Source organism: Carassius carassius, chromosome 23, assembly GCF_963082965.1.
Source record: "Carassius carassius chromosome 23, fCarCar2.1, whole genome shotgun sequence".
Taxonomy (NCBI): domain Eukaryota; kingdom Metazoa; phylum Chordata; class Actinopteri; order Cypriniformes; family Cyprinidae; genus Carassius; species Carassius carassius.
In genome coordinates this window covers 18,485,256-18,512,752 of record NC_081777.1, presented here as the reverse complement: position 1 = coordinate 18,512,752, position 27,497 = coordinate 18,485,256, and the positions used below count along the sequence as shown (strand labels likewise).

The 27,497-nt window shown below is 36.6% G+C and overlaps 2 protein-coding genes across 4 annotated transcripts; one reads left to right on the top strand and one right to left on the bottom strand.

Moving 5' to 3' along the window:
* Positions 1 to 237: 237 nt before the first annotated feature.
* On the bottom strand, positions 238 to 13,172 carry malt3 (MALT paracaspase 3). Its single transcript, XM_059506359.1, has 15 exons — positions 12,996 to 13,172; positions 11,845 to 11,944; positions 11,350 to 11,474; positions 11,098 to 11,230; positions 10,736 to 10,911; positions 10,467 to 10,563; positions 9,741 to 9,776; positions 9,006 to 9,209; positions 7,261 to 7,438; positions 7,038 to 7,112; positions 6,815 to 6,942; positions 3,746 to 3,895; positions 2,220 to 2,371; positions 1,209 to 1,325; positions 238 to 879 (listed from the first exon to the last, which is right to left on the bottom strand). The coding sequence occupies exons 2-15, from the start codon at positions 11,852 to 11,854 to the stop codon at positions 544 to 546; spliced, it is 1,917 nt and encodes a 638-aa protein (XP_059362342.1). The 5' UTR covers positions 11,855 to 11,944; positions 12,996 to 13,172; the 3' UTR covers positions 238 to 543.
* Positions 13,173 to 14,079: 907 nt separating this feature from the next.
* alpk3a (alpha-kinase 3a) lies at positions 14,080 to 27,411 on the top strand. 3 transcript variants are annotated; one of them, XM_059506361.1, is made up of 15 exons: positions 14,080 to 14,497; positions 14,793 to 15,078; positions 15,707 to 15,730; positions 16,198 to 16,319; positions 16,442 to 16,559; positions 16,669 to 18,061; positions 20,852 to 23,309; positions 23,739 to 23,886; positions 24,705 to 24,832; positions 24,926 to 24,961; positions 25,069 to 25,343; positions 25,621 to 25,709; positions 25,830 to 26,047; positions 26,159 to 26,207; positions 26,302 to 27,411. In XM_059506361.1, the coding sequence occupies exons 2-15, from the start codon at positions 14,942 to 14,944 to the stop codon at positions 26,642 to 26,644; spliced, it is 5,538 nt and encodes a 1,845-aa protein (XP_059362344.1). In that variant the 5' UTR covers positions 14,080 to 14,497; positions 14,793 to 14,941; the 3' UTR covers positions 26,645 to 27,411. The 3 variants fall into 3 exon arrangements, with proteins under 3 accessions (XP_059362344.1, XP_059362343.1, XP_059362345.1); XM_059506360.1 differs by having other exon boundaries at positions 15,692 to 15,730; XM_059506362.1 differs by lacking the exon at positions 15,707 to 15,730 and having other exon boundaries at positions 14,081 to 14,497.
* Positions 27,412 to 27,497: the final 86 nt, after the last annotated feature.

Below are 27,497 nucleotides of genomic sequence, written 5' to 3'. Positions count from 1 at the left end.
TGTAAATGTGATATGGCTTAAATTTATAATAACTATAAATACAAATTGTTAAAATAAAAATTAATTTATGACCTAATCCAAAACATCTTCTGATTTTCCAAAATTTTCATCTTTTAACCTTATTATTTCCATATTTATGTAAGTTCTACAAATGCATTCATAATTAATGACTTTAATATCAATATCTTTACATTCCAAGACTGCGTTTGAAAATGAAAGTTCATCACACAGGAAAACTCCAGAAGTAGTACTTTATTGGTTATATAAGAATATTACACTTAATTTGATTTACAAATAATTACTATAAATATTTCTACATTTGCATGAGAACTTCTTCCTTTCATTGCTCTCTCTCTTTCTTTCTCTCTCTCTCTCTCTCTCTCTCTCTCTCTCTCTCTCTCTCTCTCTCTCTCTCTCTCACATACACACATTTACTGTATCGCAACTGGTAATTAGTAAGCAAAAAGTAAACAATTAATGTAAGAAAAATCCTTTGTTGAATCAAAACAATGCCTTACTCTGTGTTTGTAAAAAGAAGGAACATCACATAGTGAATTCACTAGAGTCATTTTCATCATTCTCCTCTGGTTCATTGCTGCTCATGGAAGTGGATTTGGCTGAACTCTGTAATCGGTTCTCAGCCTTGCGTGTGTAAGGCCGACCAGGTCGAGGATGGTTTTGATGATGAGGATATCTTATATTGGACATATGGTCCACAGTATGGACACGACTCTCTTGTCTCCTGTCCACTGGTCTCATCGGATTTAGTTTGCAGGAGGCAATCAGAGGCCGGCCTATGTCCAGCTCTTTGCTCTCTGTGAGGCGTGCTTTAGTTTGCATGTGGGTGTAGTGCAGTGTCACTTTGATCACCAGAGATCCCTAGGAAGTATGAATAAATTGCAATTATTTAATGTCTTTACACAATATTTTTGACTTCCAGATATACTGCATTATTCTACATCAGTGGTTCAGTGGTATATAATATAATAAAAAATAAAAAATAAATTTTTTCATTTTTGCAAGTTCATAGCCCTTTTCATTTTAAGTAAGTTGAATTTTATAATTTTTCATATATCATGCTCGCCAAAACCCTACTATTATCTGTGACCACTTTATAATCAAGTGTTTTAAATTGAACGTGTATAAATGTTTTCAAATTTAAGATCTATAGCTCTATTTTTCATTTCAAAAACAAAAAGTCCTTGTACCTGGAGTCTTTGAAGGCAACATAATCTGAGGGTGCAGTCAGGAGTCTCACTGCTGTTCACAAGCAGACTGTCCATTTCTTCTGATCTACCAGAACCTGAGAAAATGTCCTGCATTTGCTAAAAACAAAAACACATCACCACTTAAACTGTAAATCAAACATACAGGTAAAGTAAATGTCGAACTGTATATATACCCAATGACGTACTACATGGTTTCACCCCTGGAGGTCAGTAGACCCACAGTTTAGATTTCAACCTACTTCTTTCTGCTGAACTTCTTAAATTTCAAATTTGCAGTATAGCAATATTTTATTAATGTTAAATCATTACTGTTTAAACTTTTGTGAAAATAAAAAGTCAAATAATATATATAACAATATATATTCTAGGAAAAATTAACTAAAATCGAAATATTTATAAGTTAATTGCATACTAAAAAAATATATCTGAGCTTTTAAGTGCATTGCTTGTGTATAAGTATATATATTAATAAACTAAAATTACTATAGTACAGTACTAAAATTATATATAAAATAAAACAAGAATATAAATAAACAAAAACAATAAAAAAAAGTTTAAAAAGCACATAAAAGTACTAAAACGCTAAAATAAAATTTAAAATTAATAAATATTATAATATCATATAAATAATACTGAATTAACACTGGTTATGAGTTGTGATCAAAATATGCTACCAAAATCTGCTACAGCTCAAGTTGGAGAGTAATGTTTGATTCCAAATATAAGACCTATTTTGTCTAGAACAGACTCATGAAGGGAATTGTTTCAGTTTATTTTTTGCTTTAATGTTAAATATAACGGCATGAACCTCCTCCAAATTACATTCATAAGTTTGGAAAAATTTAAGAAGCACATTCAAGTACAAAACACTATGAAACACAACCCTCTTTCCTTTTCTGGGCCCCATCGTCCTGACTCTCATATCCCCCTTGTGTATCCGGGTGTATGTGTTTATGACAGCAAAAGAGGACATGAAAAGCTGCGACTTACTGGTTCACTCTCAAGAATCAGAGTGCAGTCCTGGGCCTTAGCGCTTGTGTTCCTCACTTTACCAAACACAACCAGGACATTGGAGAACAGGGCAGAGAAACTCAGCTCCACTCTACAATATGGAAAGTCCAGAGACCTTCGGCCAGGAAGAACTGAGAAAAACATGAGCAAACACATAAATACACAGCAATGTAAAAAATATTAATTCAATTAATAGGCAAAAAGGGAAACACATAACAGAAACCATAAAGTAGTAGATTCTGATTTGTATGATAAGTAGAACTATTATATTTGTTGCTGATGTTGCGCAAAAGTAAGATTATTGCTGCATTCATCAAAGAACCCTACAAGCTGGTAAATGCAAGCATGTTTAAAGGTGTCAGAATACATGGTTTGCTCAAATCAACAAAATGAAGCTGTTCTCATATTTAACTGGCAGCTATTCAAGTTTTTTACTTGATTGATAAAACCTGTCACAATCTAATGTGAATAATGGAATCAGTTTGAATTAGATCACTGATGACAATTTGGCTCTTTTTGGGAGGAAATACATTTCCTTTTAAAGCAGACACATGGTTTATGAATGATCCTTTAGCAGTGCTCTTACCATGAGTCATGTATCACAATCTAACCCACAAATGAAACCAAAACGGAAGTCGCAAACTGTGAGATGTTTACGGGTGACAGAGCACTTTTGACTGTAGGCACTGACACTGACTTCTGTTTCACTGTATTCAAATCTGCATTTTCATTACTGGTGGTGAATCTAGCATTTTAAAGAGGAAACATCATGAATCAAAAAAGGTTATTGCTCTTTTGAAATAGTTCAGTGTACTATGTAAGAATAATGTATAATGTCAAACTGATTATTTCTCATGTTAAGGACATTTAAAGAGGCCAATTAAATAAAGATCGTAAAAGTATGGCAGTATGCCAGTGGTTATGTACTATTTTTTTGGTACAAGAGACCTTTACTCAAGAAAAACAGAAAACACTTCTTCTTGCGGTTTACTGTATTCAAATAATTGCAGCCCTGAGCCCTGTATAAGAACATAAGAGACTTTTTTTCATAAGCATCTTAATTATTTCAAATTTTTACCGGTAATGTAAGTGGAATTCAGGTGGAAAAAATACACAGAAGATATAGGGCATACAGTAACCCCATTAATCAAGGTCATTTTGTTTGTTTGTTTGTTTACACAGGATGCATTTAAGAAAGGAACCTCTGATGACATAATATGTGACCCTGGACCACAAAACCAGTCATAAGTTGCACAGGTATATTTGTAGCAATAGCAAAAAATGCACTGCATGGATCAAAATTATCGATTTTTCTTTTCATGCATTGCTAAGAACTTCATTTGGACAAAAAATTTTTGTACCCTAAGATTCCAGATTTTCAAATAGTTGTATAAAATATTTTCTTATCCTAACAAACCATGTATAGAACTCAATATTAGAAAAATTGACCCTAACGACTGGTTTTGTGGTCCAGGGTCACATCTGGTTGAGGAATATGTAAATACCATTGGCCTGTTTCCAACAAGCATCCCGCCGGCGGAGCTCCATGGTGTGTCCGGATGTTTGCACAGGATCGGTCAAAGCCCGTGGCTCTGTCAGAGTGTGTCTGATCTCTACTACTTGCCTGCCATGCACCAGCGGGTCCTTACCCAGATCTAAAGGAGAACGACAGGGTTTTCATTACAAAACACACAATATTTTTCCTATTACAAAATACATTCTCTACACACTACAGTATTAATGTTCTGTTGAAATGTGATTGGTGTTCATCATAAGGATCAGACACTGAAACATGACTCAGCAAGTTGTCCATATAATTGGGAAGTTAAAACCTTTGAGCAACATGCTATAAGGTTCCTTCCCCAATTGCAAAAGAAAGTAAAATAGCTATTAACACATATTAAGCTCTGCTCTCTCAAATAAGAAAAACAGACTTGAGACGTGCTGCTTTTTTAGTGCGGCATGTTGCAAAAAATTTCAGGATTTTACAATTGTAATATAAATTGTATTGCGAAAGCAATGCAAGTTGGGTCATTTTCTGTAAAAGCACAACAGAACCCTGAAAAAAGTCTTGCGCACCATATTAGCATATTATATTAATTTCTAAAGGATCGTGTGACACTGAAGACTGGATTAACAGATGCTGGAATATTAAAAAAATTAAACATTTATTTCAAATTGTAATTATATTAAACAATGTAACTGTTTATACTTTTCTGACCAAATAAATGCAGCCTTGGTGAATATGAGAAAAAAAAAAATTTAAATTACTGACTCCAAACTTGAATAATAGTGTAAATACTTACTAATAATTTTGAAAAACTTGTTCCAAAAAGACATTTAAAGCCAGAAATACAGAATCAATCAAATGATTTACAGTATAGGTTTAAGCTTCGAGTAACCAGTAACTAGTGCTGAAGCATTGATTTATGATCAAAGACAGTTATTGTGACAGGAAGGAGTATAGTGCTTCTGGGCATGACAAACACAGTGATAATGGCAGTGGGAAAGGGCGCATACGAGACAGGAGGAGGAGGGGTGTAAGTGGGGCACCCTGCAGCCGTCCCTAGGTTAAGCACTCTCAAATTTCCCCACCTGAGCACAGCAGCCAGAGAATGAGGTCACATGCTTTGGCAGCTACAATATAAAAAAAGCCAAGGGCCGTTACCAAAGAGACCAATCAAACAACCAAATAAGCTCTCTGCAGGGAGAGGGGGGATTTTCTCAACCATTAAAACACAAATCCACGATCACATCATGCCATGGACGATACAGAAAGCCAATGTCTTGGATACAGTTGATGTCAACCAGTTGTTGCACTCACTAGTGCTCCAAGTAGAAATCCACTAATGATCAAAAGCTCTGAAAGACACTGTGACCTTGTTCACTACATATGTGAAGTATGATTTAATATGATAATATCTTGTTATTACCGTGCTTGCAAGAGAGTACTGTTCTGAAATTGCTCAAACGTCCTGGTAAGGCTTTGATATGAACATCTAACATTGACTTTGGAGATGTTTCAACAGTGCACAATAAGCTCTCACATATACCTAATTAAACAATCACCTTTAAAGGTGCACTTTTGACCACAGCTTCGAACAGTCTTGAAACACACTTGTAGCCAATAATCAGTAGGGTGGCATGTCTTGTAATGATAGCAAGAACAGAACGCTCAGTTTGAGTTCACAGGACGGATATTACCAGATCGACTATAGATAGACAGAGATGGTAGATAAAAAAAAGAGGAAAATATCAGAGAAACAAAACATTAAAAAGAATGGTTATGATCAGGCAATAGAAGAAGCGGAAGGGCTCGAATTAGATGCTGAGGTTGCATTGTTTTCTCTTGGTAGGTGAGTAACATTGATTTTACGTCATTTCCCACAACTTATCTGTGTTGGCTTTTGTTTGAATATGCCTGTGTGTTATCTTCATTTGTTTCCGCGATCATCGTTGCCATGGTTGTGTACATACATATGGGGCGGAGATTTAAAAATAAGTGCGAGGTCCTGTTGGGGTATGGGCATGTTTGTTTTGGTGCTTTCAAATATCAACATCGTTTTGCAAAAATCGCTTAGTGCACCTTTAATAGTTTTTATTTTTCCCAAATTCCGTAATTTATGGTTTAACTTTTCTCAATTGTGTTTTAATGGTTTATTCAATTTTAATATTCAAAAAGGGCATCTAATAAAACTTCACGTTTAATTGTTTATTCAAATTTTCACAATAATAGTTTATATTATTAACAGCTAGCTAATAGCAGTTTACTGTCAAATATGGGGGTAATCAAATAAATGCATACAACTAAACTTTTAAAATATAAATCTAATTAATTTTGAACAACTGGCAAATAAAGTGCTGCACAACAGAAGTTTGCAGTTAAAACACTGCAGTTAAAACAATTAATGATTTAATAAATTATATTATTTAATTGTTTTTTATTCTTTGTGAAGTACATTCTACCAATTTCTTTTTTATCAAATGAAATAGTAAAATGCTCATTAAGTAATCTTTAAGAGCAGCTCTGGAGATGAAATCAATGTGACTAAAAGACTTGGGTTTGTAGTAGACAAAACTGCACCAAGTTTTGCAGTTTAGTATTAATGTATTTTAAGTGGACAGCTCGTCCAAATTTTGCCAAATTCTGTGACATTATACAGTTAATTTCATTGTTATTCCATCCACATTTTCTACATCACAGAAGTCATAACATTTAAGACCTTTTAAAATTAATTGATATTAAATTTAAGGGCAAAAAGGCCATTGTCTATTGTCAATATTGTAACAGTGTTTGAAGAAAAGCTCACACAGAAGTCACTTTCAAACTAAGCAACTTTCTATTGATAAACACAGCGAATCTCTGAGACTAGCTTGAACCCATTGCAAAATCTGCATGGGGAAATCTTTCGCCTACAAGTGAAAAATCACGATCACATGAATTCCGTTTGAAATGACAAAATTTCGCCCACGGAAATGTGACTGCACAGCACCTTTAGCAGGAAGCTGTAGGCAGTACTAGTGAGGCAGCTCTCTAAGTTTTGGAACAGAAGAGAATTGCAAGCAGCACTTACCCTCAGAGACCTGCTCCAAGACATGGGTCACCCTCTGTGGCTTTAAGACATGTCTGTTCAGATACTTGGTGAAGATCCCTGTGCTCTTGCCACCATCCTGGACCTCGAAAGCCTCTGCATCTTCACTCCTGTGAGAGCAAACGTCATGATTATACAGAAAGATATGACAATACTGTTGTGTAAGAAGTTTTGTTGGAGGCTTAGAACAATTGCCAGTACTTACGTAGCGTATCCATATACTGTGTTGCCCAGAGGAGCCAAAGGCTTAATTTCAGAGGAAGGACCTTTTTGTTTGTACCTGGAGGACAAGAACATTGCAAAAACACTGAACAGTGCAGCAGCATGTAGCATTTCCAAAACAATTTCAAGAATCTGGAATTCTAAAATAGAATTTTTTTTTAACAAACAATAAATTACACAAGATCATCATATTCCCGCAGGCCTACCATTTCCTACAGGTATCCAGGAGAATGACATTGAGCTGGGCTTTTCTCTCCTGCATACTGTGCATCACTCTCTGTACACACACACAGTTGTCTGTACGGTAGGGTCGTGGAGCATCAATGGCCACCAGATAATTTCTGCCAGAGTGCTCGTAGCCATGGCCAGCGTAGTAAAAAACAGCTGAATGGGGGAAAAGAGAAGGTGCGTTTAATAATGGCATAAAATGTTAAATATGTGTCTGTTTTAGGTCTCTGGTTAAAAACATTTTATATACAACATTGCCTTTTTTATATTTAATGTTAATCAATTACAGAGAAATCAACAAATACTTTGTTAAAATAAGTAAAAAAAAAAAAAAAGTTTACAGGAAGCGAGATTCAAATCTTAGAAAACAGAGAAAACTGGTGTTGTAACTGTCAAATCTTTCACTACTTTCAAGATGTAGAACATTTGTCATCCTCTACTCATCCCATGATGTTCCAAAACCCGTATGACATTCTTTCTTTCAAAGGAACACAAAAGAAGATTTTTTTAAAGAATACCAGAACCATAAAATCAAAGTAGTTCATTCGACTCATCCACTAGGTTCTAAAACCAGTGACTGCTTCAAGAACCAGCTGATCTGGTCGCATTGGGTTTATCAGTCAAAAACAACTTAAAATATCAGCTTGTTTACAAGACAAAGCAATTGTACAGCTTTGGAATACAGCACATGAGCCATTAGAAGATAGTTTTACAGTGATTTTGTGTACTTCTTGAAGCTTGAGCTGGCCAAAAATGTACAATAAGTGCTCCACAGAAAGAAGGGGAGAGACATTTGCTAAGTTTGGCAAGACATTAGGGTGAACAAATAATGATCAAGCTTAATTTTTGGGAAACTATATGAACACATGAACACTACAGAATGTTTCATATTTTGATGATGCTGTGACTGACTATTTCCATGACATCAGCAAAATGTAACCCATATTGACAACAGTACAGAGTCAATCAATGTAATGACTAAACACTTTCCATTTTTCCCTTCCTATTGAATACACTATGTGCCAAAATTGTCTTCATTATAAGGCAGTTTACAATACAGGTTTAAAAAAGGAAAGTCCAATGTGGGCTAAGCAAGCAGTATAAATCTGTTGGTTAGAAGCATTATAGGTTTCTGGAGATAAAAGCAGCAAGCCCACACATCTCTTATCAGCCAATCAACAGACTACAGCATCTGAAAAAAGCCCTTTGGTTGAAAGTGCTGTGGTTTTTTGACCCATGACATGCACTGATACTGTATCACCGGAAAACAAAGCCTTTTTTCCACTCAGATGGAACTTCCTCTGACTCGTCACTCGAGACGCTCCAGTGATGTTTATTGAGCAACACTAAAATTCATTCTTTTTAGGAGAATTTCAAATGGACTGCACTGGAAAAAAACATCAAACACAAGACTTTCCAGCACAAAACATACATTATGGAGACACAATGAATAGCACTGACAGCCACAACTTCAAACTGAGATACCCAGATCATTTCAAATGAGCATGTTATTGCACATTGCAATTTATCTATTTCTGCACATAATTTCCTGACTCTTTTTTTTTTGCAGTCAGGAACCTGAAACTTTCATCTCAAACAACCCATTGCTATCAGTGCAAACTCTACATCCTGTGAGAGAATTAATTTTAGTTAAAGCAGTATTGTGAAACACACCAGGCATTTCCTACCGGCTCCTCCAGCAAAGCCACAACATGTGACTCACCATACACTCCACGGTCCAAGAGCTGCAAGAACTTGTCGATGGCAGCCTGCATTTCCTGAAGAGTGAGATCAAGCAGAGAGACCACTCTGAAGCCCAGCTGTTGCAGAAGATTGGCCAGCTCATGAACATCCATTGTGGGGGCCATCAGACCAGGATGGTGATTGTAGTTCAGGTTCCCAATCAATAATGCCACTTTGTCGGTTGCTAAGGGAAAGAATGTTTGCCTTCATTAAATTGGTTCATAAAGGTTTTTTTATCATATAATTTAAAATGCATTGTTAATATTTTTATATAAATAATTTAATTTAATAACTGGGTATTACAAAAAATTAAAAAAGTTTACAAATATATATATATATATATATATATATATATATATATATATATATATATATATATATATATATATATATATATATATATATATATATATATATATATATATATTTTATACATATGCCTTCTATAAGGCGCCATGTGCTTTGCAAGCAGTTCAATGGAGGATTGGACTTACTAGGTATTCTTTCATTTCAGCGAATTTTCAAACTTTCAATAATTTCCATAACTGTGGCCGGCCTCCAATTCATTATTTGAAAAACCCTGATATTCCAAGCTTTTTCCACAACTTGTTCTCTTGGCTAAATATTCCAGGTGGAAGTATTGTGAAACACAGGTAAGTACTAAGTCTATTTTTAACCTGACATGAGCTGAAAATAGCTTTTGTCTGTGACCTACCCATAAGTGTGGGCGTTGGATGTTGATCTGGAGGTGCTGTGGGGGAACCAGAGGAAAAAAGTTTTGGTGAAAGTTGAAAGAGACTAAGAAATGTCAGCATGCTGCTGGATGCTACCCACAAAGCCTATAGCTCATGTTCATCCACTAGTTTCACTATGGGAAAAAAAATTCAGAACAGCAGCATTATTTGTGTTCCACAATGTGACAAGTAAAAAGGGAAGCTCTTATTGAGCTGGTTTCAATCTAACTTTAGTTTTACTCATGTATCCAAGGATCTGTTTAGACTCAAAATACAATTCAGTTCCTTATTGCTCTTAACTCCTACAAATTGTGGAAAGTACCACTAATTTGAAACTAGACTGGAACTACACTGAGCACAAAGAATTCATGGCCCAGAGCTGGTTTCCTTTATTAAATTTTTCATCAAATTGCGTTTCATCACAAATCAAGCTGATATGAAGATCTGACAGTGATAATGTGCAGGTTAAATTGAATCATGATGCCAAACAAAGTGAGAAAGGACTGTCAAATTTAATAATAAATTAATAATAAATTATGTGGCAGAGATGCTGATAAAGAACAACAATATAAAAATAAAAATAAAAAAACATTCTCTATGAATAGCCACTAACGTCTTCAAAAAACAACTGCAAAATGGAAGCTGTGTACTGAAGGCCAATGACAGGCTTGAAAAGCTTGACATAAACAGCCATTGGTGGTCTTTACCAATCTCAATATCAGCTGCTTCTGACCATCTCTCTTCCAGATTATTTGACACAGCACAAAGGTATGAGCCCACAGTGTCTGCGCTGGCATTTTCTATCTAAACAAAGAAGACCAAATGCAAAACATTATTATTTTAGGCAGCTTCCAACTTCAATGTGTACCACTGAGTCAGTCATTACAGTAAAATCATATTGCTCACACTTAAAAACAATGACCCGAACCCAACTTGCACATAAAAATGAATCAATACAACAGCAAAGCAGCCTTACCCTAAGTGTTTCTGTGGTCTGTTTAGGAAGGATGCGACCGTTTCTGTACCACTGGTAGGCAGGAGCAGGTTTGCCTAAAGCTGCACATTTAAGAGTGAAAGTCTCCCCTGGGTTTACTGTTTGGCTTATTGGGTGAATGACTATATGGGGTTCCCCTCTCCACATGCAAGAAACACCTAAACACAAAGCATCACGTTATCTAACAGATACTGCAGTCTTAAAACTGCTTGCCACACTGAGAAAAAAGCTTGCAAAGTAAATCACTGATAAGTAAATGTCAGTCTCAATATGGCCTCTTAGGCCAGATGATTAATGTAGCTGATAATAAAAAAGTAATGACAATACAAGATAACGGAAAGTACCTGGTTCATCTAGGATTCTCACTTTTACCCATTCTGTGAACTGATAGTTACAGTACAGGTCGCTCACTCTGCAAATATATTTTCCAGATATCTGGAGAGACACGGTGAGCTCCGGCTCCGTCCCACCTGCCACCTGAAAAGATTGAGCATTATATTATTTGATTCATTTTGGTAACTATTCCTCAACTTTACAACTTTATAAAAAACAATTAATCAAAGATGTAAAGTATATAATATATAAAGTCTACAAACCTCTGTCTGTTGTTTATCAAACCACTGATACTTCAATGCACCAGTGCCTATTGCTTGAACTCTTAAGGTCACCTCATGGTTTGGTGGTACACACACAGACATCGGCTGCTGCAAAATAACAACTTCTGCCCACAAAAAAACAAAAACAAAAAAAATAATTATATATATATATATATATATATATATATATATATATATAGTTTTATATACAATAAAAAAATAACTATACATATGAAGAGTTCATTTGATAATGATTTGAATAATGTTCAAAAATCATGTTTTTCATCCTGCATTGCAATTAATATCAATCAAAATGCAATTGGGTTGTTTTGATTAAATAATAACAAGTAAAAGAATGCAGCTAACTAACAATTAAACACAATAAATTAATAAAAACTGAGTCTCTGTTTTTGCAAATAAACTCTTCATATATAGTCTTGCATAGAAAGTAGAATTTTTCAAGGGGAAAAACGCATAAGGAAATGTATATCATACCAGTTCTCATGACTGTGGGTGCTTCTCTTAAGTGTGTAGGGGCCTAGACCGCAATAGTGCTGCACTGTTAAGGTAGTCAGTCATTTCAGAATTTTACCACCTGTGTAAAAAGAAAACTGAAGTATGAATAGTGGCATAACATAACAACAAAAGTGGCATTCAGGATCAAAACAATGATACATGGAGAAAAGTTAAGCAATCCGGAGTTTCAACACATATAGTGCCCAATGATTGATTATTAAAAGAAGCAAATCTATCACGATATCAGCAGTGTTTGTACAGTCATTTATTGCTAAAGTAGAATTAAAGAGAAAAGTGACAGCAAATTTGAAATGACTGGGCTTATAATATCTTGTTTATCCTAAACACCTTGGAGGGAAATGAGAATGCTCTTTCTTAATTAATTTCATAAGTTAATTTAAATATTTATTTATGCTTTAATTGTCATTTCAAATTTAGTCAGTCTGAGGACTTAAATACCCCATTCTTCAAAATGTCACACCACTTCAATACAATAATATAGCATATATATATATATATATATATATATAATCTTATGAATTTTACTGATTATAAAGCAATTCTCCAATAAGTAAACTTTAAGGAAAACGGGAAAAGTTGTTTATTTCGTAAATTAAAATTCTGCGTAGGCTACTGAAGACACCTGCGGCATTGGCTAAAAATACCGAACCAGATTTTGCAGCTCAAATATAGTTCAAAAACTAAGTTCTAAGACTAAGTTCTTTGACCTTTTGTGAAAACATGTACTCATTATTTGGCAAACAGATACAGATATTGTATTAACTGTAACACTTAAAACATCTTGACCTTGACAAGTTATATTTGTATAACTATGTAAGCACAAGTTTAAACGTTTTGGTCTGAATGTAAGTCAGTGTGATTTTATAGCGTTCATTTGTTTACACAGCAGCTACGGAAAAAAATAATTAAATGGAAATTTTAATTTGGAGGAAATAATTTACAAAATGACTCGAATTTAATAGGACTTTGGGGTTTTGTCTCAAAACCTTACAGTTACTTATGTATAACGCTTTTTAACAACTTCCCTGTGTGTGACCAACAGCATCTAGTTTGTGACGTCGTTCGTTTGAGGTATACAGTGGATTTATGTAGAGGGGTGTTCGACTCACCTGTCCTAGTGCTGGTGTGTGCTGTGAATGCCGGCTGACTGCGACTTATATCACACTCCCTTCCTAAAACCCGTCATGCAAACAAACACAGAGCGTCAGCTGTATCGACGTCTGGATATTCAACATGCTGCGAAAGAGTTTGGCTGAAAAATGAATGGTTTCCCGTAATAATGACAGACTGGACCTCCCACTACCGCTGTGCTCAGTGTAGATGCGCCCTCAACATCCGCACACAGTTGGTACAGTAGACTGAAAATAGTTTTTTTCCTTCTTCGTCAGGTTAATTACAGGCTGACGTCATATTGAAAGCAACTAACAATACTGAGCTGGACAGATGATTGATTATTGGTAGGTATAGCCTATATGAGTTTACTAGAAACAACATAATCAGTTTATATTAAATAATATTTTTTTTATTTTAGGTAAATGTTATATTTAAAAATGTAAAAAAATATATACAAAAATAATTAATACTATTTATAATTTGGCTTCCAAGACAATTCAAGTCGATTCCTATATATATATATATATATATATATATATATAAATATATATATATAGACTTGAGACTGAATGGCACATTATTTATTTGTTTGATGATATAGTTAAAAGATGATATACTTTAGTTGATTATTGTGATGCAATATTTCAAAAACTTAGACTGGCTTTACCCTTTACAACATCACAGATACACTTACAGTTTTGAAATATTTGCTTTATTTTCTGTTTCTATATGTTCTCGGCACTTTATCATTGCATTTAAAATCGTATTCTGCAATTCTTAAATCTTATTAAACAATAACAATTCAATATTATTTTTTAATTGAATGACTTGTTACTTGCGTGTGACTTGTGTGTGACTTATTATTATTTGTGTTTCATCTCTTGTTTGAATGACGCACGGTATGTTTGTGAGAGTGGTTGCTTGACATTATGTAATCAGAGCCCTTTTATGATTGGAAAATGATGAAATGACACATGACCGGTGGTTGTTGACTGTTATGGGGAGGGTGTACAGACAGAGTGACTGAAGGGGGCTGTCCTAATTAAACCTGGGCCATGCTTTGAGCTTGTCCGGAGAGCTGTCATCAAAGGGCCACTTGAATCAGATGACTTCCACCACACCACATACTAGATGCATTTGGCTAAATTTCTACGCACAGTGCATGGGCCATTTCTATGTGTTTATGTATATCAGACAATCAGTCAGTCACAGAAAGAATTACAGGATTTTATAAGGCTGGCGGATAAGGAATGATTAAAGCAGGATATTTTTTTTTTAACCTGCACTTGGAAATATTTGCTGTCTTTTTCTTGGACGCTTCTTTCAACTGGCTTCAGAGCAATGGCTAGTTGTGGAAAATGTGATTTGCTCTTGCGCCTATTTGTAGGCCTACTATAAATAGGGTCCTGCTGGCAACTCACATGCTCTGCTGTGATTGACAATTCTAGTGCTACTGGGACAGCAGGCTCCAAAGAACAGGCAAAGAAACATACTAATGGTGAGTTCTTGAAGTGTTATGCTGTTTAGTCAAGAAATTCAAAGTTTCAACTATATGTGTTGGTTTGAAATCAAATACAAACTAGTGCGTTTGACCAAATTGAAATTAGCAGACAGCAGTTCCTATTTATAACTTCTCTGTTCAAATGGTTGGCTTGTTGAGACTAGCTGCCCTAAAAACAGAATGGTTCTGTTTAAACTATATTTTAAAATTTCGGTTACATATTGTTAATATTGTTTTTACTTTCAGAATTTGCATTTCTTAGTTTGATTGATTTGTATGTTTTGCTTTTCAGTTGTTCGCCAAATAGCTACAAAGTGGAACTTTACATTTTGGTTCCAATCGCCCAGAGACCGACCTGAATTTTATCCTGCAGAAACACTGAGACCCCACTTAAAGAGACTGGTGGGTTTTTTGGACTGTTGAAGTTATTTCTTTTGGACAATGACATCCAGGAGGCCCATGACCCGCTCTTACTCTGGAAATGGGAGATCGGGAAGCCAAAATGGGGAGGATGTTTCATCGGCAAGCGGAAGGTCAGAGAGCCGCAACTACCTCTCCAACGTTCGGCCCGAAAACAGGTAAAAGTGTATCAAATTTGATTGAGGGTGTTTTTCTGCCTTGTTTGATTGTGAAAAGCCTCTCTGCTTGTGTCAGTTATCCAAACCTTCAGTTTGGATGTTGATTTTGAGGTTTATGATGGTTTTTAGGTCTAGAAATTAATTGTGTGAACAGTATTTTACTAATCATTGACATTCGTGAAATAAATAGAGTCAAAAATGTATCTAAATGATATGGAATATTAATGGTATAATTAATGGTTAGAACATAATCATTGGTTTTTATGTGCCACTATTCTCCTATTCTGATACTTTTTTCATTTTTATTAAATGAGATCCCATTTTAGCACATGTCAGCTTAAATAAAAATCACAATTTTATCAATTTAATATCGTTTGCTGCTGTTGAAAAACTGAAATAACTATGGTTTCCATATTAGTTGTATTGTGTTGGCTCAACCACGGTTATGCTAAGAGAGACCACAACATTCTCCCCATTAGCAACAGCGTTTACTGTATGATGTATTACAGATGCTCCTGGCTGTGATTAAAATCAGGGTCACACAGTGACTAGTCCCTAGTTTAGATGTTCTTGTCTGATGAGTGTCACGTTGATTTGACTCTTTTCTAAATAGCTTTTCAACTCACAGGTATTCAAACTACAGGCCGTCGAGGTAATAAAAGCTTCTCAAAAGGTCAATCCCAAACTAACTACACTTCAAATAACAGTTTCTACTCCCCAAAATGCCTTTCTGCTTTGGTTTGTTTTACAATTTCAGAAATACCAAATTGAAGCCAATTGCATTTGATTGCAACGTGATCAATACTGTGACCCACCCAAATAACCACTGTATACTGTACATGAAAAAGTCCACTATAAATGATACCAAAACAAACTTTTACATGTTAATATTATAAGTCTAAAATGATATCATCTCACCTTGTTAATACCTTGCAGCCTTTCCTCCCAATCACACAGATAATTATAATTTTACGTTTTACTACTTATATTAATAATACACTTTCGTGTCTGCAAACTACTGATTTATATAATAATGTTTGGATTAATTTTATGTAATGTATACAAGCATTCCTGAAATGGGGATTAATGAGTTGACAAATATGTATTGGCCATTTCCAGGAGTACACTATGTACAGTCATGGCTCAATTGACTGAAGAGACCCAGCCATGTTTTGAGACCACCATAAAATCAAAGGCAGTGTCAGAAACATGCAATGTCAAGTTCTCTTGTGTGGTCACAGGTAAGTTTCTTTATGGTTATGAAAATAAATGAAAAAACTGAATGCAAGTGTAAAAGATTAAAATACCATTATTTCCATTTAATGAGAGCAAACTTCCTTCATTTTACTCACATTTTCAACAGGTTACCCGGCTCCTGAGTTGACCTGGTACAAAGATGACATGGAGTTAGATCGATATTGTGGTCTTCCCAAATATGAAATATTTCGCAATGGAAAAATTCACACACTCCACATCTACAAGTATGACCTGACTGCTTATTCTAAAGAAATACATTTTATGCATTCACATCCAAATCAATGATTTTATTGTTTACACAGTGACTATTAAGTACATTTCTTCATTTGGCAGCTGTACAGAAGATGATGCAGCCATTTATCAGGCCTCAGCGAGGAATAGTAAGGGCATCGTCTCTTGTTCTGGGGTGCTGGAGGTGGGTACCATGAGTGAGTACCTGATCCACCAAAGGTTCTTCGCCAAACTGAAACAGAAGGCTGAGACCAAGCGACGAGAGCTGGAAGAGAGTCGACGTCGGGGGAAGGAGAACATGCAGAAGGAACAATTAAATGTGATTAACCAGGAACGCTTACTAAGAAAGCGTAGGATTCCTGCTGGGAACGACACCCTGAGCTCTTCTCCCACAACCCAGGATGGAGAGGAGAACGTGACCTCCCAAGGAACAGATGAAGAGCAGTCTGCAATCATAGATGATAAGTCTGATAATATCACGGTACAGGCTTCTGTAGGAATAACAGAGATGAAAACAGAGAACGGTAATGAGAAACTCAGCCGTATCTGCGATCCAATGGAGGTGGTCACCACAAAGCAGTCTGCCAAAGAGAAACCAGGTGAAAAAAAGATGCGTATTACCAATGGATTTGATAAGGTGGGTGTTAATAAACCCACCCAGAGCAACAGAAAACAAGAGGATGCTAATGAAGGAATGAGCCTGGCAAAATACTTAGCTGAGTCTGTGCAGTCACAAGCTGCTGAGGAACATCAGAGTTCTGCAAAGTCACTGGAGATCATGGAGGTCGATGTTAGACCTGTCCAAGATAATAAACGAGAGCTGGAGATGGAAAGGGAAAGATTAAAAGAAGAGGAGAGGAACCGATCACGAGAAATTGAGCGGGAGAAAGAACGAGAGAGATCCAAAGAGAGAGAACGAGAGAAAATTAGACACACAGAACAAGACCAGAGAGCTACATCTGGGCCTTCAACCAAAGCTGCATCACACAAAGAGCCAGAAACTCAACACAAGTCAGCTCTAACATCGGTTTTTCACTCCCTGAAGGACATATTCTTTGGCAAAAGCAAGAAGTCAGAGACAACAGAAACCACAAAGAGAACAAGTGAAGTTATCATAGAAAAAGAAATTCCACAACATCTCCCTCCTTCACAAACACCTCCTCAAGAGTCTTTGGTCTATAATAAGGCCTCTGAGCATGAGGCACCAAAGCTGGCCCAGGAATCATCTCAAATGGTGGATTTGGAAGTAAAAACAAAGCCTTTACCACAAACGCAAGACTCAGTTGTCCTTAATGATATCATAAACTCCAATTCAGCTGAACATATTTCTGAATTTCATACAAACAAACTCGAGGATGTGTCTCCCACACCTGAAAGAGAGCATGTTGAGAGTATTGGAGCAACACTTAGACTTTCTGTAGGGGAGAATGAGATGCCAAAGGACGAGAGTAGTCCAGAGGAAGTCCAGCAGATTGATCAATCTATTCTTCTCATGGTGAGTTCATCACACCTCTCACTTGACAACCTGCCGGTTTTGTCCATCTGTAGCACAGGGCTTCCTGCACCATGGCACATGGGAGTTATTTATAGAGAGCACATTTGTGCGACAAGACTTGAGTTTAATTACACCAGTCCATAGCCAAGATGATGACACTAACTATACCCAAGAGAACACAGTAGGCAGCTTTGAAATTATTTGCTCTTTAACTTCTCATGTAAGGACTGAAAGTGTCAGCATTGTTCTTATAATGACTATTTTCTTGACAAAACTGCATTCTCAGTGTTTGTAATACAGTACACAAATAAAGCGGGGCATAAAGTCTGAGAGCACTAGTTAAAATTTTTTTTTTCTAATTAAATACAATTTTAATTACAATGTTGAACAATATTATATTATAAGCATAACAGTTTAAGAAAAATATTTGTTTGTGTAACAGTTTTTTTTTACTCAACTAAAATTACATGTTTTTGAAAGAAGTCTTTCATGCTCACCAATGCTGCATTTATTTGATCAAAATACAATAAAAACAGTAATATTGTGAAATATTATTACAGTATAATTTTTTTTATATATATTTGTCATATATATATTTATTGCTGTCATACCAAATCTGAATTCATAACTCATTCTTCAGTGTGAAATATTAAACCTTGCTTATTAAAAGTATTAATTTCTTTAAAAAATAAAATAAAAATATTGACCCTTACTTTTCAGCTTCTCACAACACCACAGCTTCTGAGCTCTGCTTTTGTCTTATTTACGGCTCTCTCCCAGGACTTTGAATAAGGGCCACTGGCCCTTTAACAATCAGTAATACACAGTGAGTGAGCATGAGTCAGACTAACTGGATTTTTATCTTATCTAGAATAGTTAGAAAATGTATTTTCATGCGTCAGCAGACCTTAAGAACAACATAATCCCATAAGAAAACATGACAAATTCATTTTCTAGAAATTGTATTTACTCAATGGGACCAACTAGTATTCGACCTGAAATGGGATGCATAATCATGTTGACTTTAAATGGATGTGTTTTAATGATAGTCAGGACAGGATGAAGGACAGTTGCTGGACACTAAGACAAGAAGACAGAACCTCTTCACATTTTCCAGATTCTTTGGTTCCTCATGTCTTAAAATAAACCTGTAATCTGTGCTGAGAGAAGCATTACCATACAAAGAGAGTTTACTGACTGCTAAACTTGTATACATTATGTCAGAGAAACCAAAGTCAGCTGACAATTCACAGTTACTGAAAAATTTGAAACTCATGTAGAACCTCTCTATGTATAATGGATGATTACATGCCCAAGATGCCCTTTTATTCATTTTGGTTTTAGATTTTATTACAAACATGTTTACTTGCTGTGCATGCAACTGTGGACAGTAGTTGAGCTTCTTTCTTGGCAAGCATGTTCACATGAGAGCCCTCACATGATTTTTAAAATGCCATGCCTGAAGATTAGAGAGAAATGAGGCTGTTAGAAAGGCATGTGGAACCACAGTGATTGCATCATCGCTTAAAACCAGTCGCTGCTAAATGCTAGTATTATAATCATGTTTGTTAGACAACAGGGTGAATGTCACCTTTAGTTGATTCACATGTGCTCTACAGTCTCAGACAGGACAAACATGTGATAACGTTGCACCTGGCATGTAACAGATTCAGCTGTTTTATTTCCTATGTAATGTGGAAGTGCAACCACCCTAAAGTCTCGTGGGAAGTTAATGTTAGTTGTTGTGGTGTGTCAGTTAGAGGAACCCTGCACATTCATCTGAACTCTGCGTGTTGAATCACAACAGAGGAACTTCTGTTAAAAGAAAGCTCTTGTAGGAACGGTCTATAAATGTGACAAGCTACTTCTGCCACTACTGAAATGCCACTCCATTTTCAGTTTTTTTTTACAGTTATATATTTCAGTAATTGTAACATTATAACAGTGTGAACTGATTATGTTCTAATATGGAATATACAATGTAATATGGTTATAAAAGGGAAGTGAAAGGGAGATATATATGTTTAAATTTACTTATATAGTTATATATATAGTTTCAACTATATAAGTTCTCATGAAATTAAAATTCACCGTTTTCAAAATATTGTAAACAATTCACGTCTCTATAGTATATCAATTTCCACAACGAAACAAAGAACTGTGGCAACATCACAATTTATTCCTGAGCTAGAATGTTACCCATTTTATTAGACATTGGCATTAGGTGTATACTGATCATTTACTTAAACTTCAGTAATATTAAGTGTTTCACTAATGTGATTTCTGCGGTGTGAGTTTTATCATATTTAACTAGTCATACAGGGGTGTCAAGTTGACCTGACAGCTCATAAATATTATGTTTTTTTCCTTGCACAAGAAAATTGCACAAGATTGGTAGTCTGAGAGTACAAATTTGTAGATAGTTTCAAATATAACAGCTTAAAAAACAAGTAAACACACCAAATGACCAAAAAAATTGTTAAGATATATGCTTATTCAATAAATACAACATTTGATATCAAAAACATGACATACTTTACATCAATGATCATATAAAATAAACTTCTTCCTCAGTTATTGATTTTATGGTCTTAGGAGCAAATCAATCCAAGCATAAAAGTGATTCATTACACTTTTTTATTACTATCCCATAATTAATATCCTATTCTGTAAACATCAAGATCTAGTGCATGCCAAAAGGATGATCTAAAACTGTACAATCTGTGCAGTGAATTCAGTGTTATAAACCCACAAGTTACCTATTTAACCAGCAACTGTTTATGTCTTAAGGCTACAGGTAACCATACTAAACCAAGTGACACAGATGTTCCTGGTTCTGTGGGCTTGTCCAATCCTCCATTCGAGACTGAAAGTCTGGAATTTACCTATCCTGCGGATGAGGTCATGCGAGGTGCTGAGGAAATGCATATTTTAGAGGAACAGAGGGGCTCAGCTGCCCCCCTGACAGACCTCATCATGGCAGACCTGGAAAGCATGCAGTGTTGTGAGAGCCAGCCAGAGTCTCAGCTTTCCCCACTTGCCGACTTTGTCCCTATCGAAGTGCACACTGAGTCCCAGTCAGCGGAGCTGAGAGTAGAAGAGAGCAAAGAGCCAAACGAGAAAGTAATTCCTCATATGGAGGAGGAAAGTGTTACGAAAATGCTAGAGGGAGGTTCCCTGACAGGAAAAAATGAAGAGGAGATGAATGATGCAATAGAAGGGAAATCTTACACTGCAGGGGAAAATGAGTCGGTGAGTGACTTTGTCATAAAAGAGTCAGTCCTTCCTGTAGTTGTAGTGATTGACAGAGGATATGAAATGAATGATCAGAATTCATTGTTGCCAGCATTGGAGCTAAGTCAAGAAGGGGATTTCATCACTCTTGTGTCTGAGAGTGCAACGGAAATTGATTTTAAACCAGATGAAATCTCAATGCCAGCACTAAATGTTAGTTTCACAGAGAATAAAGAAGTTGCAGCTGACTCTGCTAAAGTGAACGATTTTAATATGGAGCATAATGAACGCATTCCAAGTCAGGGTAGGAGTGCTGAAGAAAAGGGAAAAGATAGTGGTGAAGAAAATACTGAGGAAAGCACTGAGGAAAAAGACAATGTTAATGCTGAAAAACGAAAGGATGACTCCAGTCAACCAAAGAAAGATGATGTTAAGAGAAACAATAATTTTGTTCCAGAGACAGAGGCATCTGTTGTAATTCCAGAGATGGAGATCCCCAAAAGTCCAAGACGAGGTGAAACTGAGGTTATAGAAACTCAACTGAGGCCATACAAAGTAGATAAACCAAAACTCCTTACAAAAGCACAAGCAGAGAGACGTTTCACTGAGAAGGACCAATCAGCAGTCCAACCAATCATAATACTCCCTGATACAAGAGAAACCGTCATTAAGAATGTAGCAAAAAAGAGATCTACGCCACTCATCCCAGAAATCAAGGTCACATTGCCAGAAAGAGTCAAACGTGAAGAACCTGTTATTGCACCTAGAAGTGAAATTCTGAAATTAGAGACTGAGAGAGTTATGCAACCTTTAACACAAGAGGTGGCACAGATATTTAGAGAAAGGGAAAGACAAATGGATGATGCCACTAGAGCATCAGGTGAATTATCCTCCAACAGTGCCTTAGTTATTCCAGATCTTTTGGGTGTGGCAAGGAACACTCAGTCATCACCTTCTGTGGAGAGAACACAGGAAATTAAACCACAAAATCTAGAAGCAAGAGTGAGAGGTGGGGTAGAACAAGGAAGTATCAACACTGGGTGGGGCAGGGAAGATGACCGTAATATCCCTATAATCAACATAGCATGTGCTGATGACAACACAACCACTCTTGAACAAGAGCAAACTCTTGTTCAAAGTCACACCTCACTTCCAGGCATAGTAATCTCACAAGATATCCCTCCCATTTCTGTCATTAATGCAGAAAGGCAGACCGATAACAAAAAACATGACTCTGAGACTTCAGTTACTATGCTAAAAAGTGAAAGCAATCAACAAGGTCTAGTTGCTATTTCCAAGAAACCAAAAGAGCAGCTCATGTCCCAGTTGAGTCCTGATATGTCTAAAAAAACTCTGCCTAGTATTACTAACCAAGACCCAGATAAGGTTCCCCAGCTGAAAGACACAAAGGTAGAACCTGAATCTGACAGGCTTCAAAAAGACAAACCTTCCATAGAGAAACTTAGCCTAACAACCCCTGTGGGACCTACACTCCCTCCACTAAGTCCTGCCAGTTTGCGAAGGCTAATGGCAAAGAATAACCCAAACTTAGAGAATCAGGGGTCCACCTCAGCTGCATCAGTGGATGGAAGTGAGAAGAAAGGGGAAGAGAGTGGAGGAAGCACACCCACATCCACTCTGTCCTGTGAGAGCAGCCCAAAGATGAAGCGACGAGACAGTCTCACCCTAATACCCTCAGCCACCCCCGAGGAGCTCGCTTCTGGTGCACGCCGAAAAATCTATCTCGCCAAAACCAAGTCTGAGGATGAGGGATCTGACACGCAGGGTAAGTTGGATAGTCCGTATATGTCGCCCAGTCAGGCTCGCAGGGCCGCTTTCCTGCAACTTCAAAGTGGGCAGCAAACACCACCCACAGAAAAATGTTCGCCTTTGATGGCACGACGCAAGGCCACGCTGGATGTGCCAAAACCTAAGGAGGAGACGGCAGAGGTGACAGACAGCACAAAGACAGAAAGCAAACCAGCAGAAAAGGAGAAGCTGGACCCCTTCAAAGGTAACACATATGTATTTTTATACAGGTTGATTGCAGTTTTTTGCAGTAGGAACCTATTGAGATATTTCATATCTATTAAAAAATGGTGCAAAACTGCACAAGAATTAAATAACAATTTCTGTTACCTGGTCAATCTGTATTGACTGATACTGATAATATCAAAATGTAGAAAATGCCAGATGTGACAGGTTCAGATCCTGGACAAGCCCCCAATTTCTGATACCACTAATGTTTGGTACCAACATAAGCCTTCTTAATATTCTAGTTATTCTCCTTATTTCTAAGCAAGTGTTCTAATTTTGCACTGTTCAGACATTATCATGGTGACACCAAGATGTAGGGGGACAACTGATGTGGGGGAAGAGTAAACACTACATATCTTTAACTTGTTGCCTCTGTCACGTTACCCTTGATCCTATTTCCATTCAGCTCCTCAGGTTATCCGCAAGATTAGGGGAGAGCCCTTCTCAGATGCCTCGGGCCACTTGAAGCTGTGGTGCCAGTTTTTTAACATTCTTAGTGACTCCATCATCAAGTGGTACAGAGACGAAGAGGAAATTGTGGAGATGGAAAGACGGTAAATTCCCCTGTAATCTTTTAACACAGCCAAAAAACCTAAACCAAGCTTAAAACAACAGAATGAAAAAGACTGAAGTTACTGTTGCTAGAACAATTTGAATGCAGTAAATCTATGGAAAACATAAGAAGACCAACACAACCTGGAAAAGTTTATTGATAAAGCACCTTACAAGCATTTTTCTACATATTTGAACAAATTACTGAAATGTTGACATATAAAAATTATTTCGCTATGACAGTGTGCACATTTCACTGCATATTATAACCTAAGAAGCATTTAATGCTGTAAACCTGAAAAGTTATTAGCAATATTGTTAACTACCTTGTGGACTTGTCATTCACTTATTTGTATTTGACCATGAACACAACAGCTGTTACTGGTGAGGCTCTAGTCAGAGAGTGTGTAACCCAACACTGCCCAATTGCACCATCAGGGGATATTAAAATCTAAATTTGTTTCTCACAGTGCTGTATCGGCACAATGACGCCTTGCTCGCACGCATACACCCTAAAATGCGTCATCTGTGCTTGTGTTTGTAACACACTGCCCTCAAGTGGCTGTAAGTTTGTGCCACTTTACATTAATACAGCATAAAACAGGGTTGTAAAAAGTGTAGGCTACACTATGTATATATGTATGTACGTATGTGTATATGTATTTAAGATTAATAACTTCTTCAGCTTTTTAAGCTTGGTTCATTTACTATGCTTTTACTTTATAATTTTGATTCCATTTAATTTACATATCTTCCTTTCTCTCTCTCTCTCTCTCTCTCTCTCTCTCTCTCTCTCTCTCTCTCTCTTTATCTCTCTCAGTGCTGGGGATGAGAGTCCAGTGGCCCTGGCCATAGTCCAGGCTTCCAGCAGAGACTGTGGAGTATATGGCTGCTCAATCAAGAATGAATATGGGACTGACATAACAGATTACCTACTCAGCACAGACAGTAATTTATAACTCATTGGTCCACTAATAAACAGAAATCTGCTAATGTATTATTTATTATGTTCACTTTGACATTGTTTCTTTTTTTGGGCAGTCCTGTCAGAATTTTTCTTAAGGGAAGATTTAGAAGGTACGACTTCTGGTGTAATTTTAGTGTGTTTATTTCTACAAATTAAAAATAGTTTTTTTGTTGTTTACCTATATTGAATTTTCTGTGTTGTATTTCTGTCTTCTCAGTTGGAGAAGAGATTGAGATGACACCAATGATGTTCACCAAAGGCCTGGCAGACTCGGGTTATTGGGGTGATAAATTCTTTGGTCGCATCATGACGGCAGAGGCTCAGATTGGAGAGGGATGCGTACACAAGACCTGCAGGGCAAAGGTCATCTATGGTTTGGACCCTGTCTTTGACTCAGGCAGCACATGCATCACTAAAGTAAGAAATCCCATTGCATATGGAGCCAAGGAGGAGAGCAACCTGGCCGAGAGAAATCTAGAGATCACCAAACAGGTTCGAGTCTTAGTGGATCACTATTTACAAGTTATACAGACACAGGAAAAACTATAAAAAGAAAACATTGGAGAAAGTGGTTATTTATTAATTTAATTAATATTTGAAATATTCAGTCATTAGTACACAAGTCATATATTTTTATGGTCTTTTTAGAGCTTGTATTATAATTGTATTTTTTTTTTTTTTTTTTTTAAAGCAGCTTGTGTATTTTTCACCACAGAGATTTTCAGTGTAGATATTTTTCAAGTAAAGTTTCCTTTCTTCTTATCCTCAGGGCTGTAAAATCCAAAATACCGTTCGGGAGTACTGCAAAATATTTGCAGCTGAGGCCAGAGTGATTGAGAACTTTGGATTCTCATTAGAGTAGGTCTATAAAGTAAAATTGACTAAAAAGCATTTCTATGCAATGCATGTGGCTACAAATAAGAGATTATGTCAAAATTATCTAATTTCAGACTTCTTTGCTTTCCTAAATAAATTCAGAGTCATCCCGCTTCACTTGATGTATCGACCTGCCAATACAATTCCATATGCTTCAGTAGAGACTGATCTGAATGGTGTGTATGTGAAATACTGTCTGATGGACAGCACAGGAAGACTGATCGCCAGAGCCAACTCTGAGGTGGAGCAGAAGTGTTGCACTTTCCAGCACTGGATCCATCAATGGACCAATGGAAACCTCCTGGTTACTCGGTTAGAAGGTAAAAAGATATTTACTTCACATGTACTTTTTGAGTAAGTACTATATTTTAAAATATTCGTAAATATGTATTAATATAGTTGTATAATATAAACTCTTGTGTGCGTTTCAGGTGTCGATACAAAGATTACAAGCATTGAAATTGTTACTAAATCTAAAGGGTTGGTACATTTTACTACGAGATTATATTTTCACTTCTTCTTCAGTTTTTTTTTTTTTCTTTTGGAGAGACTAATATTTTTATGTCTGCTGCAGGTATCAAGGCCTCACAGATAAGGGATCTCCAAAGATAATCGAGCAGTTCATTACTCAACATCAATGTAATTACTACTGTGGACTTTTGGGCCTAAGACCCTTAAAACCAACGGAATCTCTACAACAGCCTAAAATAAAGACCTCCAGGAGCCCTCTACTGGCCAAGAGGGCCATAACAGGATCATCCAGCCCTCAGGTTCAGAAGAAAGGAACAAGCCCACAGTCCACCAGGAAAGGCACATCTAGCCCCAAAGTGGTTAAAAAGACAGGTGAAGCTGGGGAGAGCAATTCCACCACCAAACACAAAGCTGTGGAGGTCCCAAAAACTGTCAGGATGAGATAGAAAGAAGGATTAGTGCTCTTGGAAACAACATGCAAAGCAACTACGGCATACTTTTTAGATTTTCTTACCGAACTTTAGTTTGGAGCCTGTGTAATTATCTATAGCTACTGTTGTACAGGACAAATGGCTTCCTGTAAACAGATTCTGTCAATTGTCTTTGCACATAGTGTCTAAAATGCAACAAATAAGGAATAAATGGCTATATAGAAACAAGGATAGTAAAAGGGTGAATGACCAGAGGGGTATGGCCATTTTTAATATTACTGTGAACTGCTTTGCAGCTATCAAATCACAATCAATACCTCCTGAGAGAACCTTTATTTTTAAGAGCTGAATTGAGGCAATCCCCTTTTTAAGGCTGAAGAAAAATACTAATCCTGGCTGCCTGTAGACAGATGAACAATGTTTTCAGGTAGACTCTGGAACTTTATGATTTATTCAAATGTTCCTATGTCAAGCTTATATGACTAAAGAAGCGTGAGAGAGGGACTCTTCAAGGATTCCTCAAACATCTGTGATGTATGTGTCTCAGCTGTGTAGAAATGCAGCTTTTGTTCGTAGCTGTCACTGAGATGCTTTTTATAGTGGATCGTTCTGCTTTTAAGGAAATGGCCATTAATCTGCAACACCAGTTCACCGATATTGGTTGTATATGGGCAAAGTATTAGTGTCATAATCAATGCAGATGTGTTTCTATCTTAAACGTGTCTCCTAGAAGCGGGGGAATCATGTGCTTCATTGTCACAGTAAACCATTTACTATACTGACCTTTTGGACTGTTCATGCGTCATCTGTCTCTGAAACCCTCTTACTTCTCACAAATGGACTATACATATATTATACTAACATTCAA

Coding starts and splice junctions, on each gene's coding strand:
- alpk3a (XM_059506360.1), top strand. CDS start 14,942: ATGACATCCAGGAGGCCCATGACCCGCTCTTACTCTGGAAATGGGAGA. Junction 16,320..16,441: donor GTTCTCTTGTGTGGTCACAG/GTAAGTTTCTTT, acceptor CATTTTCAACAG/GTTACCCGGCTCCTGAGTTG. Junction 23,310..23,738: donor GAAGCTGGACCCCTTCAAAG/GTAACACATATG, acceptor ATTTCCATTCAG/CTCCTCAGGTTATCCGCAAG.
- malt3 (XM_059506359.1), bottom strand. Junction 7,113..7,260: donor CTGGATACCTGTAGGAAATG/GTAGGCCTGCGG, acceptor CTTGTCCTCCAG/GTACAAACAAAAAGGTCCTT. Junction 6,943..7,037: donor ACAGTATATGGATACGCTAC/GTAAGTACTGGC, acceptor TTGCTCTCACAG/GAGTGAAGATGCAGAGGCTT.